This window comes from Helicoverpa zea, chromosome 19 (genome assembly GCF_022581195.2).
Source record: "Helicoverpa zea isolate HzStark_Cry1AcR chromosome 19, ilHelZeax1.1, whole genome shotgun sequence".
Taxonomy (NCBI): domain Eukaryota; kingdom Metazoa; phylum Arthropoda; class Insecta; order Lepidoptera; family Noctuidae; genus Helicoverpa; species Helicoverpa zea.
In genome coordinates this window covers 1,177,336-1,189,123 of record NC_061470.1, presented here as the reverse complement: position 1 = coordinate 1,189,123, position 11,788 = coordinate 1,177,336, and the positions used below count along the sequence as shown (strand labels likewise).

The 11,788-nt window shown below is 40.3% G+C and overlaps 1 protein-coding gene across 1 annotated transcript; it reads left to right on the top strand.

Moving 5' to 3' along the window:
• The first annotated feature begins 1,617 nt into the window (after positions 1 to 1,617).
• Positions 1,618 to 11,694, top strand: LOC124639809 (crossover junction endonuclease EME1). Its single transcript, XM_047177288.1, has 10 exons — positions 1,618 to 1,846; positions 7,986 to 8,081; positions 8,271 to 8,419; positions 8,851 to 9,024; positions 9,414 to 9,586; positions 10,109 to 10,182; positions 10,391 to 10,496; positions 10,758 to 10,840; positions 11,104 to 11,216; positions 11,497 to 11,694. The coding sequence occupies exons 1-10, from the start codon at positions 1,717 to 1,719 to the stop codon at positions 11,647 to 11,649; spliced, it is 1,251 nt and encodes a 416-aa protein (XP_047033244.1). The 5' UTR covers positions 1,618 to 1,716; the 3' UTR covers positions 11,650 to 11,694.
• Positions 11,695 to 11,788: the final 94 nt, after the last annotated feature.

Below are 11,788 nucleotides of genomic sequence, written 5' to 3'. Positions count from 1 at the left end.
CTTAGGCTGAATCTATTTATAAATGCTTATGAATAATTAATTGCCAGTTTCTTATTCAATTGAAGAGTCAGTTCTTCTAAGTTTTTGAGACATGTTTATATCGGCCCTATGTTCTTAGTAGATTTACTCAAATTAACTGTTATGGGGTGTCTGTTTATATTTGTTAGGAAATAGCTTTTGTGTCAAGCTCAAAAAAAGTACTAATCTGCATAGCCTGAGCTGACACATTTTTATTTAAACTCCTCTTAAGTTTTATGTGTAGAGAGTGCCATTTAAAACTACCCAACTAATCCAAAATTCATCAATCATCTCCGATTGATTGCTCTTTCGCTGTTTGGCGGGACGCATTGAATGCGCTAATACATGCCATGACACTGCCGACTTAATGAGCTCCTGAATCATTAACACAGGAGCCAGTTATTTGGAACGGATTGGAACCTATTCCGATGGGATAGCTCCTAAATAATTAACACAGGAGCCAGTTATTTGGAACCGATTCCGATGGCTCCCGCCCGGAATTGGGAACGACAATTTATCATAGCTAGGTATAGTTCGGTGATGGGTAGTTATTCAATGATTAATGTTTTGTGCGTCCGGGTTTTCGTCTGTAGAACTATTTCAAATATTGAAGCTGGAGTCTAATTTTGATTACCCATCAATCTGTACCTAGATACATTAAACTATAAAATTAGTGGTGTATTTTGGTGGTTTTCACGCAACTGAAATTGTCCATCTGGATTTTCTTTGCAAAAGTTTATACTCCCAAGGCTTTTATATAAATTGGTTATTACCCATATATATGCTAATGAGTTAATAAAATTCATATAGGTAAACATACCTACCAAGTGACAACCGAGGTACCATTCTATAAACATAAGGAAAAAAGACCTACAAAGTAGGAAAATAGTAGATAGGTAGGCGCCTAGCAAACTTTTATTGGATACTTACATTGAACAGGACAATAAAAAGAACAAGTTGTACAAAAGCTTGTCATAAAAGAGGGCCCTAATACCCGTGAGTGTTGTTTCTATTAGTATCTAGTTACGTACATACCGATAGACAGGAGGGACGGTGATTGTTATGTCCAAAGTTTGTCTGTCGCGAGATGCTCTCCGCGAGTTTTTTCTTGTTTGTTGTCTGAGCACAAAGTTAAGGCGATTTGTACCTATTCCAGTTTATTCATTTAACGTTATTTTGAGATACCTATTCATTCAATTTATAAATTGAAAGTTAAAGTACGCTGTTTATGAGAGTATATTTAGGGACATTCTAAAATTGCTAGATTATTTTAGGAAATAACATTTTCCACATCGATTTTAAGCTACTGGAGCTAAAATTATCCGCGACTTACCGCTACCGGCGCTTCCGCTACGGCTTTCGCTACAACAGTCGCTATCGATGTGCATAGGTAGTATATAGCTGAAGTAGGTTACTATATAAGCGAGTATATAGGTAGGGAATAGGGAAAGTACATAAGGAGTACAAAAGGGAGGAAATAAGTGAAGTCCGTCGCAAGCAGAAAGCTCGTACTTATTGGTACATATGTTCAGGGGTTTCGTTGATGAACGACTATGTAAACGTCACTATCAAATTAGTGTCAATGTCAGACACAATTGACAGTTTGATAACAAATCAATAGTCGAGGTGCCGGCGATTCAAAAAAGATTGATACCTATATATTATTGCTTAAAATTGTAAACAATAAGCTGAATAAGAATGGAAAATCCAGTCTATAATATAAGTTCTAGTGACAGTGAGGATGAGACGAGCCATAAACCTGGACTGCCTCCGTCCGCGGCAACAACAAACAAAGAAATTCTGGCCGTAGTTTCAGACGACGATGCAAGTGAGTTTTTAAAAATAAATACGTACTTTTTAGAGCTCCTGAAGTTAGGAGTTAACATCCCGGAGTTAACGGACAAGAGCCTTCAAAAGCCCTCATGATATAAATTAAAACAAGGAGCGATTTTGTTGAGAGGGAATTTTGTGGTTCCCACAGAGGGACCCTTATTTGTTTTGATTTGATTTCCCTCTAAAAAAGACATACAATAAGACAGATACATACAATACAGATTATACAATAAAAAAAAAAATCAAAAATCAAAAAATCAAATCATCTTTATTCTCAGGCATCAAAGGCCCATAGATAAATACCTTAAAACTAGCATACATATGATATACAAAATTGTTAGTAAATAAAAACTTAAAACTATGTTAGTAGCACTTCACTTATGCACTATGTCACTGTGCGGTCCTGTGGCACTTGTCCGCGGAAGCGACGGAACACCACGTCCTGTGGCCAGAAGTTTTCGTCCAACACGAGGTGCAGGAAACACGTCGGCACTCGCACCACGAACGTCTTTGTTCAGACTTCTTGGTCGTTTCCTCATTTCTTTATCTTTATTTTTCTTCCTGCCATGACGGGTTTCGCTTTTGTTTTCACTTCTCTTTGGGAAAGTCAAAAAATTGGTATCGCCCGCGGCTAGTCGCGCGATAAAAATAAGAAAACCCCATAAAAGCCTCGCTAGAAGTGCTGTCTGTTAGTGCCTCGATCACCCGGACTCGTGAAAAGACAATACGAAGCAAGTGCAGAGAAAGTGTCCCGCTGGCCGGCCGGCATTTCGAGTGTCCCGTCGTCGGCAGACTGCCTTCCTGTCCACTTCCCTGTTTCCCAGGTAAGTTTGCCTTTTTCACCTACATTGGGGGTCACGGGGTTTCAACGGGGACTTCAACGGAGTTTGCAGTAACGCCAGCAATTTCTCCAGCGAGGCCCATCCATTCTTCTTTTGGTGCCTCCTGTGAGGACCGAATTTCCTCACAAAATCTCGTAAATACTAATGTTTCTCAGTAATATTTTCTCAAAATAATATTTCCTATCGAGTTTTCGATCTGTTCCACTCGCAAAACTTCTTATACCTAAGAGTATTGTTGCTGCATTCGCCGGTGATCTCTTATAAGTAGTTCGTAGTGACAGTTGTGCTCGAAGGATTTTATTTTAACTATAAACCAATCAGTTAACTTTTTCTTTCTTCATTCAGTAGTCTCTGAGCAAGATGGAAGTAGAATTGAAATCTTTGATTAAAGAACGCGAGTATGCGTTCAAAAACATGCAAATTATTTACGACTTAGTTAAAAGTTGCCAAGAAAGTAAAGCTAAAATATCTACTTTCAAGGCCAGATATAAGTCAATAGAAAAAATTCGCGATACTTATGTTGAAGTCTGTAAAGAAATTGATAAAATACAATTAAAAATTAATCCGAAGTTCGTAATTGATAATCTCGTTTTGGTGTCGTTTGACGAGTTATATTACGCGGCCGTTGAGTTTGCCGATTCGCTAGACTCTAGTTCGTGTGCGCCACTGGCAGTAGCATCTGGTACACAATCATCGATTGCTGCTGTAAAGCTGCCTAAGTTGAAAATTCCAAAATTCGATGGCCAGATTGAAAACTGGCAGACGTTTAAAGATAGTTACGAGCCATTAGTGCATAATAACGCCTCGTTATCCGATATAGAAAAATTTCATTATCTAATTCCATGTTTGTCCGGCAGTGCGTTGTCGCTCACGAAAGGCGTTCCTATTACATCAGCGAATTACGCTGTAGTATATAACGCGCTCATCGATAGGTTCGACAGCAAGCGCATTCTCGCGACAACTTATTTAGAGAAATTATTTAAATTATCCCCAATTCAAAAACCATCGTTATCGAATCTATCCGAGTTAACCAATACACTGTATGAAAGTGTCAATGCTCTTCGTGCTCTAAATATTAACGATTTAAGTGAATTTATTTTATTTTACATTGCGTCTCGACCTCTTGACTTTGACACTAGGCGAAGGTTCGAGTTAGAGAATAAGGACGAACTTCCTACGTTCAATAACTTTCTGGCTTATTTACAAAATTATATAAAAGTTCTGGAAGTAAGTCAGTCACCCGCGTTAGCTTGCTCTTCTAATTTTAATAAATCTAACGTTCGGATTAATAAGGTCGAAAATCATGATCGTCTGAATCGAACGTCATTGATTTCTTTAAATATTAAGCAACCTACCTCAAATAATACCAAGTCAGACCAGATAATATGCGTTTGTTGCAATGAAAGTCATTCTGTGTACCGTTGCGGAAAGATGCATTCAATGTCGGTTGATCAACGCAGAACATTAGTTAAAGATTTGCGTCTGTGTACTAACTGTTTGCGTCCTGGTCACGATAATGTTAACTGCAAATCAAAGTTGTCTTGCTATATTTGTAACGAGAGACATAATACACTGCTGCATATCGAACGTCAAAGTAAAGAAACACAGGCGGGTGATTCAAAGGTGACTGTGAGAGCGGGTTCAAGCACCACGCTTACCTGCTCATCTACAACAGCTGAACCGTTCAAGAGTACAAAGATTTTAGGTACTGCTGTAGTGCGCTTGCGTCACTCAGATGGTTCTATGCAGTATGCTCGTGCGCTCATCGACAGCGGGTCGATGGATTCGTTGATCACAAATGAGTGCGCACGCAGATTAGGTTTGCGGATTAGAAAATGCAACTTAACCGTGTCTGGGCTTGGTCAAAATTTCGTTAATATCAAGGGTCACACTGTTGGTTCGATAATACCTCGGTTGAGTGAGTCACCACAGTTTGACATCTCTTTGGTAGTTTTACCAAAGATTGCGGGAATGATGCCTTCGTCATCGCTGCCGATGTACGTCAAGGATCATTTCGCACACTTAGATCTCGCCGACTGCGATTTTTATAAATCGGGTCCGATCGATCTTTTATTAGGAGTTGAGTGTTTTGACCAGATATATACTGGCTCTCGTTACACTCCCGGTCCCGGATTACCTTGCGCGTTATCGAGTGTATTCGGCTGGGTGATAACAGGTCAGTTTCTTCATAACACGTCAACTCTGACACCAGATCAATCCGTTACGTCACTCGTCGCGTCATACAGTGCGTTCGACGATACCGTTCAACGGTTCTGGGAGTCTGAAGAGCCGTCGAAATGTAGAATTTCCGGCCCTAAAGACCAAGTTCACGAAGTTTGTGAACAGAAATCCGGTACCTATCGTACTCCGGAGGATAGGTATTTAGTTCCTTTGATGTTAAAGGATAATGCCCCTTCCCTTGGCGATTCTTCTCGCCACGCTTTAAAGCGATTTCTCAACCTAGAGAAACGTTTATGTACTCGACCTGAGTTTAAAACGGAATATCAGGATTCCATGGAGCAGTACAAAGACTTGGGACATATGCAGCCTATTGATTCTTTGTCTACTGCTCAGTATCTTATTCCGCATCACTGCGCCGTGCGTCCAGAAAGTACTACGACACGACTGCGTGTAGTCTTCGACGTCAGTAGTCGGACTACGAATAATTACACATTGAACAATATTGTTCATACAGGACCTAAACTTGAAATCGATATAGTCGATTTAGTTACAAAGTTTGGCTTTTATAAAATTGTTCTTCTTGCTGAAGTTTCTCCTGTTTGTAACATTTACAGGCAGATTCAGTTCAGGCCTGCACAAAAGTGCTATCAGTATACTTTATGGCGAGACAGTCCTACCGAAGCTCTCGTAGAATATGAGCTCAACATAGTTGCTTATGAAGTAACGAGTTTGCCTTATTTATCTTGGGATGATGCTATTTCTCAATATTTAGCCAAACAATGGCATTCGCCTGCCGCGAATTTATTAAGTTTGAAAAGTATAATCTTACCGCGGCTAGTCATACCTCCGGATCTTATTGATATCTACTTAGTAGGATTTCGCGACGGTTCGTTAAAAGAATATGAATGCTACGTGTATTCATGCGCTGTTACATGTACGAATTCTACTGTAACGCATCTATTTATAGGAAAGTCTAGAGTGGCTCCTACAGTGAATAGGCTCGAGCTAAGCAATGCTTTGCTTCTAGCGCGTGTGCTATCTCACATGTATAATCTGTTAAAGGATAAAACTCCTATTCAAAGTAATCGTGCTCATTCTTATAGCAGTAGTACGCTCTCTTGGATTAATACTAATCCTCATTTACTAAAAATGCATGTAGCTAATCGTGAAATCGTTATCACAGAACATTTACATTCTCGTCAAGTTCAAGATGTAAATACAACTTTAATTTCTAGACATTCCAATTTTATGAAACATCAAGGAACTTTAGCCTGGTGTTTTCGCATTATTTCTAATTTTAAACGTCCCAAACAAAATTGGGACACTTCTCCTCGTGCTAGCGCTGAACTTAATAAGTTATTGAGAACTCTGGTTCAGTATACTCAAAGTCAATATATGACAACGGAATTTAATCCAGTGCTTGATAAGCAACAAGGTTACAAATCTATTCAAAACCTTTCACCGTTTATAAATGAGGACGGTTTGTTGCGAGTGAGGGGACGCATTGGTGAGGTTTACTTACTCACATCTACGTTACACCCTCTGCTTTTACCTAAACTAAGTCCACTGTCTCCAATGATAGTTAAACATTTTCCTTTAAAGTATCTTCACTGCGGTCCTAGAACATCGCGATCGTTGAGTCAACATAACTTCTGGATAATCGGATTTGCTTCTCGTCGCGATATGTGTTATTATGTTCTAACCGCTTGTCGTAAAAATTTCTTAGGCGCGAATAAATGTCTCAAAGAGTTCGTTAATGAACTTTATAAAAATAAATCTGCTATAGTATACAATGGCTTAGCTTGTCTTCAAATCGTCTTTTGGCGAGCTTGGCAACGTGATTATCTTCACACACTTCAACAAAAGAACAAATGGTTTCAAATCGCGCCTAATTTAAAAGATAACGATTTAGTCATCGTCAACGAACCAAATCTTCCACCTTTGCTCTGGAGATCGGCTCATATAGAACAAGTGCACCCAGGTGCCGATAATATTGTTAGAGTTGTTACTCTCCGAGCTGCTAATGGCAAGACGCTTCGACGACCTATCGTCAGGGTCTGCCTTTTACCAATTCATTAATTTATGTTAGATATAATTCGAGCAATATCGATCTCAGTAATTTATATCGTATTGCTCATTCTTAGAAGTTAAGTTTTAGTTTAACATACATATATCTTTCGAGCATAGCTTCCGTTGCGTTCGGCTTATCCGTGAAACCCATGTGGCTTTCAAGTGGGGGGAAATGTTCAGACTTCTTGGTCGTTTCCTCATTTCTTTATCTTTATTTTTCTTCCTGCCATGACGGGTTTCGCTTTTGTTTTCACTTCTCTTTGGGAAAGTCAAAAAATTGGTATCGCCCGCGGCTAGTCGCGCGATAAAAATAAGAAAACCCCATAAAAGCCTCGCTAGAAGTGCTGTCTGTTAGTGCCTCGATCACCCGGACTCGTGAAAAGACAATACGAAGCAAGTGCAGAGAAAGTGTCCCGCTGGCCGGCCGGCATTTCGAGTGTCCCGTCGTCGGCAGACTGCCTTCCTGTCCACTTCCCTGTTTCCCAGGTAAGTTTGCCTTTTTCACCTACATTGGGGGTCACGGGGTTTCAACGGGGACTTCAACGGAGTTTGCAGTAACGCCAGCAATTTCTCCAGCGAGGCCCATCCAGTCTTGAAATTGTCGTTATGGCGCGACTCCAGCAGCTGCACTCTCGGGGCGTACTTCAGCTTCTGACGCATGTACTCCACGATGTCCTCCGCCTTAGTGGTGTAGTGTAGGCGAGAGATGTACACCGGGGTGTTCGGCTTGGCGGCACGAATTTTGATGTTTGGCTCAATAGGAGCCGTGCCACAACGATTCTTGTTGGTTTGCTGACGGCGCTTCCTCCTTTGCACCGTAATGAACCCCTCATCGTCAGCCCGATTCTGTCCCTTTACGGGCACGGGCTTCTTCGTAGCATCAATTTTGCTACCGGTGATGCTAGCATAGTCTCGACGTACATTTTGATGTTCCGTCGACGCTGCAGAAACGAGTGACAACAATGCATATATTACATTAACTGCAAACTACCACTACTACTATAGACTAATATTAATCAATAATATTCTCTATTGTTTAAGATTCCGATGATTTGCCAGAGGTTGCAATGGAAGGCACTGATACTCAGCCCATAGACTCACACTCCGATCAAATCAGTGGGAAACGGAAGATTACTGGTTAGTATTTATTTTATATACTTATAAAATTTATTGAGGTAAGTATATTTTCAAAGTTCCCGGTGAGTGGGTTGTCTTAGGATTCCCTGTCATGTGCTGTGTAAAAAAAAATTGTGTTTTTTGTTTGTTTGTTGCATTACTGAAATTTCACATTTTAAACCAATTTGATGAAATAAACATTTTGTAAAGCTTCAGGCAGCCCAAAAGGCAAAGGCAAGAAGAAATCAAAATCATCAATAGATAAGGAAATAAAAAAACAGAAGTTGGCAGAAGAGAAGTCTGCTAAGAAGATAGCTGAAAACACAAACAAGATTTACAAGCCTGGAGAATGTATGAAGGTATGTATTTGTGTGTACGAAAGGGCAACCAGTAAAGTGCGAATCAGACCAACAAGTGAAGGGTTCCGTACCACTACTTATAAAAAACAAGTTGGCTGTATAGAAGCAAACAAAAATATTCATTTTATTCTAGTTTTTTGTACATTTATAGATCCAACAATGATAATCATCTGTGAAAAATTATACTATCTGTCTATTAATTCATGAGATACAACCTGAATTCAGGACACAGCCCACAAAGAAGTCTTTGTAATAAGTCCCGTTTTTTCCTTTGGGTACAGAACCCAAAAAATATGATTATTTATTTATACTTCTTGCTCAATGTACAATGGTGGACTTTACAACTAAGGCGTTATCTACCAGTCTACCTTAGGGAGTGAAATAATATGTTTATTCCTATCTCATCTTAAGTCTAAAATATTCTCCTTCAGTACATGAACGTAGAAGGCCACCCAACACTATGGGAGCGCTGGTACATGTCAGACGTGCCCCGCGAGGTGACGGCTGCCGGAGCACATGTGGTACAAGCCAGTGATCTGTGTGACCCTGCGCTCGTGGTGTGGAGCAGAAACCTGCCGAGGAGCCTGGAAAAAGATGGAGGACAGGTAAGAACTGCCTCATTTGTACGTGTACCAGCCTTTTTATCTGCCTACTGCTGGGCACAGGCCTCCTCTCACACTGAGAGGGATTGAGCGTTAATCCGTTAATTAGAATTTGTACCTGTAGATATAGGTATTTTATCTAACAGGTCTTTGAATAATTATTGTATTGTGTGTGTGACGTTTCATATCGCAAAATTTTGAGCCTAACAATGATGGCTCAGTATCCATCCTTGAGTTTCAATCGCACATACGAAAGAAGACATGATGCTTATTAATGCTGTCAGTTCCATAATGTTTCTTGCATGTTTTACTTTTAGTTACTTAATCTGGGCATGACAAAATTTATGCCGTCACATTTCTTTTCTTTTACTCATCAATATCCCCCTCTCCAGGTAAAGCTAACCCCCGCCCGCACATCATGCTCCCGCGCCCTGTACATAAGCGACGCGGACGAGCTGAGCTCGCACGTGCGGACACACTCGCTCGCGTCACACCTCGCGCAGGCGCAGCAGCTGTGTGACTGTAGTGTCACACTGCTTGTGTTCCGACACCAGGACTACTTCAAGTGAGTGTCGGAGTTAGCTCATAGGTGACGCGGACGAGCTGAGCTCGCACGTGCGGACACACTCGCTCGCGTCACACCTCGCGCAGGCGCGGCAGCTGTGTGACTGTAGTGTCACACTGCTTGTGTTCCGACACCAGGACTACTTCAAGTGAGTGTCGGAGTTAGCTCATAGGTGACGCGGACGAGCTGGGCTTGCACGTGCAAGCTCAACTCGTCCGCTTAGCTTCAACTGAGTGAAGAAATTTCATGTTTGAAGCTATGATTAAATTTGAATTTTACGGTGCGTTCTATGTGAGCGATATGGATGAGAAAACAATAAATAATTTTATTTTGAAGTATTCTACATGAAGTGGTGCGGTACGACACGCGGCGGAGTGTCTATATTTGAATTCGATTCGGATCGCTTTCGCGATAATAAGCCCACGCAGAACGCACTCAATTTTTTTTTCGTAGATCTAGGAATTATTATTTATTTCCTTTCTATAGCTGTACTATTTAAATATATTTTTTTTACATCAACAGATCGCCTCGTCGCAAAACTTCGAACAGTAATCGTACAGCGGTAACGGAAGTGGAATTTGAATTGGCTATTACTGGTATGATATGTAATTAAAATAAAATTTAAGGAAATTACATACCTAAATAATATTATACTGAAAATACTTTCTTATCAACTTAAGTTTAAGTCTAACTTGGTTTTTCATCCCAGCAATTTATCCAAGTGGGACAGTTGTTTAATTTATTTTTTAGCAGCAATTAAAATTGAGTGACGTAGGCCTTAGGAAATTATGTTTTCATTTTCAGATCTGCTTGTAAGCACGGGCTGTGACACAGTGATAGCGAGCACGCCGAATGAACTGGCACTTACTATCGTGCAGTTCACTAAGGCAATTGCTGAAGCGCCCTTCAAGTGAGTATATTAGATAACTAGCTTCTGTCCGCGTGTTTTGCTGAGTTCCGTAGGAACTGCTCCACGCACCGGGATAAAAAACTTACTAGGCTGTTTTTGTAGGCCTCGGCGCTATTATAAAACTGATTTTTTTTTCAAAACGGATTAGTTGTTGTCCTGTAATTCGCCCGTTCAATTGTTCAAACTGAAAATCTCTTTAGTTGTATAATCTCTATAATATTTGCAGATTTAATCTAATGTGTAAATAATTTATTATTTCAGAAAAGCAAAACGCTTGTGTGACGAGCAAGCTGAGTTCTACATGAGAGGTGACAATAAGAAGTGTGTAGCTGTTGACAAAGATGGTTAGTTATCTTAGATACCTACTTTTAGAATTTATTCAAAAGAAAACACTTACTGTAACTAAGAAAAAAAACAATAAGGCATGATATTGGCCCGTTCACAATCAAACAATAAAATAAACCTCTTCAGATTTATAATATTAATACAGAAATAGTCTTTCAATTAATTTACTAACTGACCTCACAATTTTGTTTTCATTGCAATGGGTGTGACTGCCCTTTGAATATGTATGAAGTTATTATATGTATTTTTTTGTGTATTACAGGAGCCGGTATGGGACGGCTGTGGCAGCAAATGATAGCCATACTGCCGCAGTCCAGTCTCGAGGTGTCCAGAGCGCTTTGTGCCAAGTACAAGACTCCACTTGAACTGTTCGAGGTAACATACCACGATAATTACATTGGTGTTAGTACGTAGACGTTAAACATACGCTTGATTCGTATTTAAAATCTAGCTTCTGCCAGCAGTTCCCGTGGGAACCCCTGCACGAAACCGGATAAAATGTATCATTTACATTACATTATCCTGAGATTAGCGCGTTCAATCAAGCATCTGAGCAACGACATCTACTAGCGTGCACGCTCAAACGCTTCCCTGCACGCCTCGCTGTACCGAATTAGAATTTTCAGTGCCTAAATAATGTCTTGACAAACCCTAGGTGCTGAGCAAAGACAAAATAGAGGAAGTGGCAGACATAGGCGTGTCTCGAGCGGCAGTCGCCGGCTCCAAGTCGCGGCGCATCGGCCCAGAGTTCGCGCGGAAACTACACACGCTGTTCACTGCAAGCCGTGGGGATATATTAATTGACTGAATGCGATCTCATTGACATTAAATAATAAGACTTATAATCTGAATACATAGTTGTTTTATTTGTAGTTTTAATTCACGCGGGTTAATATGAAAGAAAGAATTCGACAAAATCTCAAATCTCAAGAATATTCACCAAGTCT

Excerpts from the sequence above, each read along its gene's own strand:
- LOC124639809 (XM_047177288.1), top strand. The coding sequence starts at position 1,717 with ATGGAAAATCCAGTCTATAATATAAGTTCTAGTGACAGTGAGGATGAG. Across the intron at positions 10,841-11,103 it reads TGTAGCTGTTGACAAAGATG|GAGCCGGTATGGGACGGCTG; the intron begins GTTAGTTATCTT and ends TGTGTATTACAG. Across the intron at positions 11,217-11,496 it reads CTCCACTTGAACTGTTCGAG|GTGCTGAGCAAAGACAAAAT; the intron begins GTAACATACCAC and ends GACAAACCCTAG.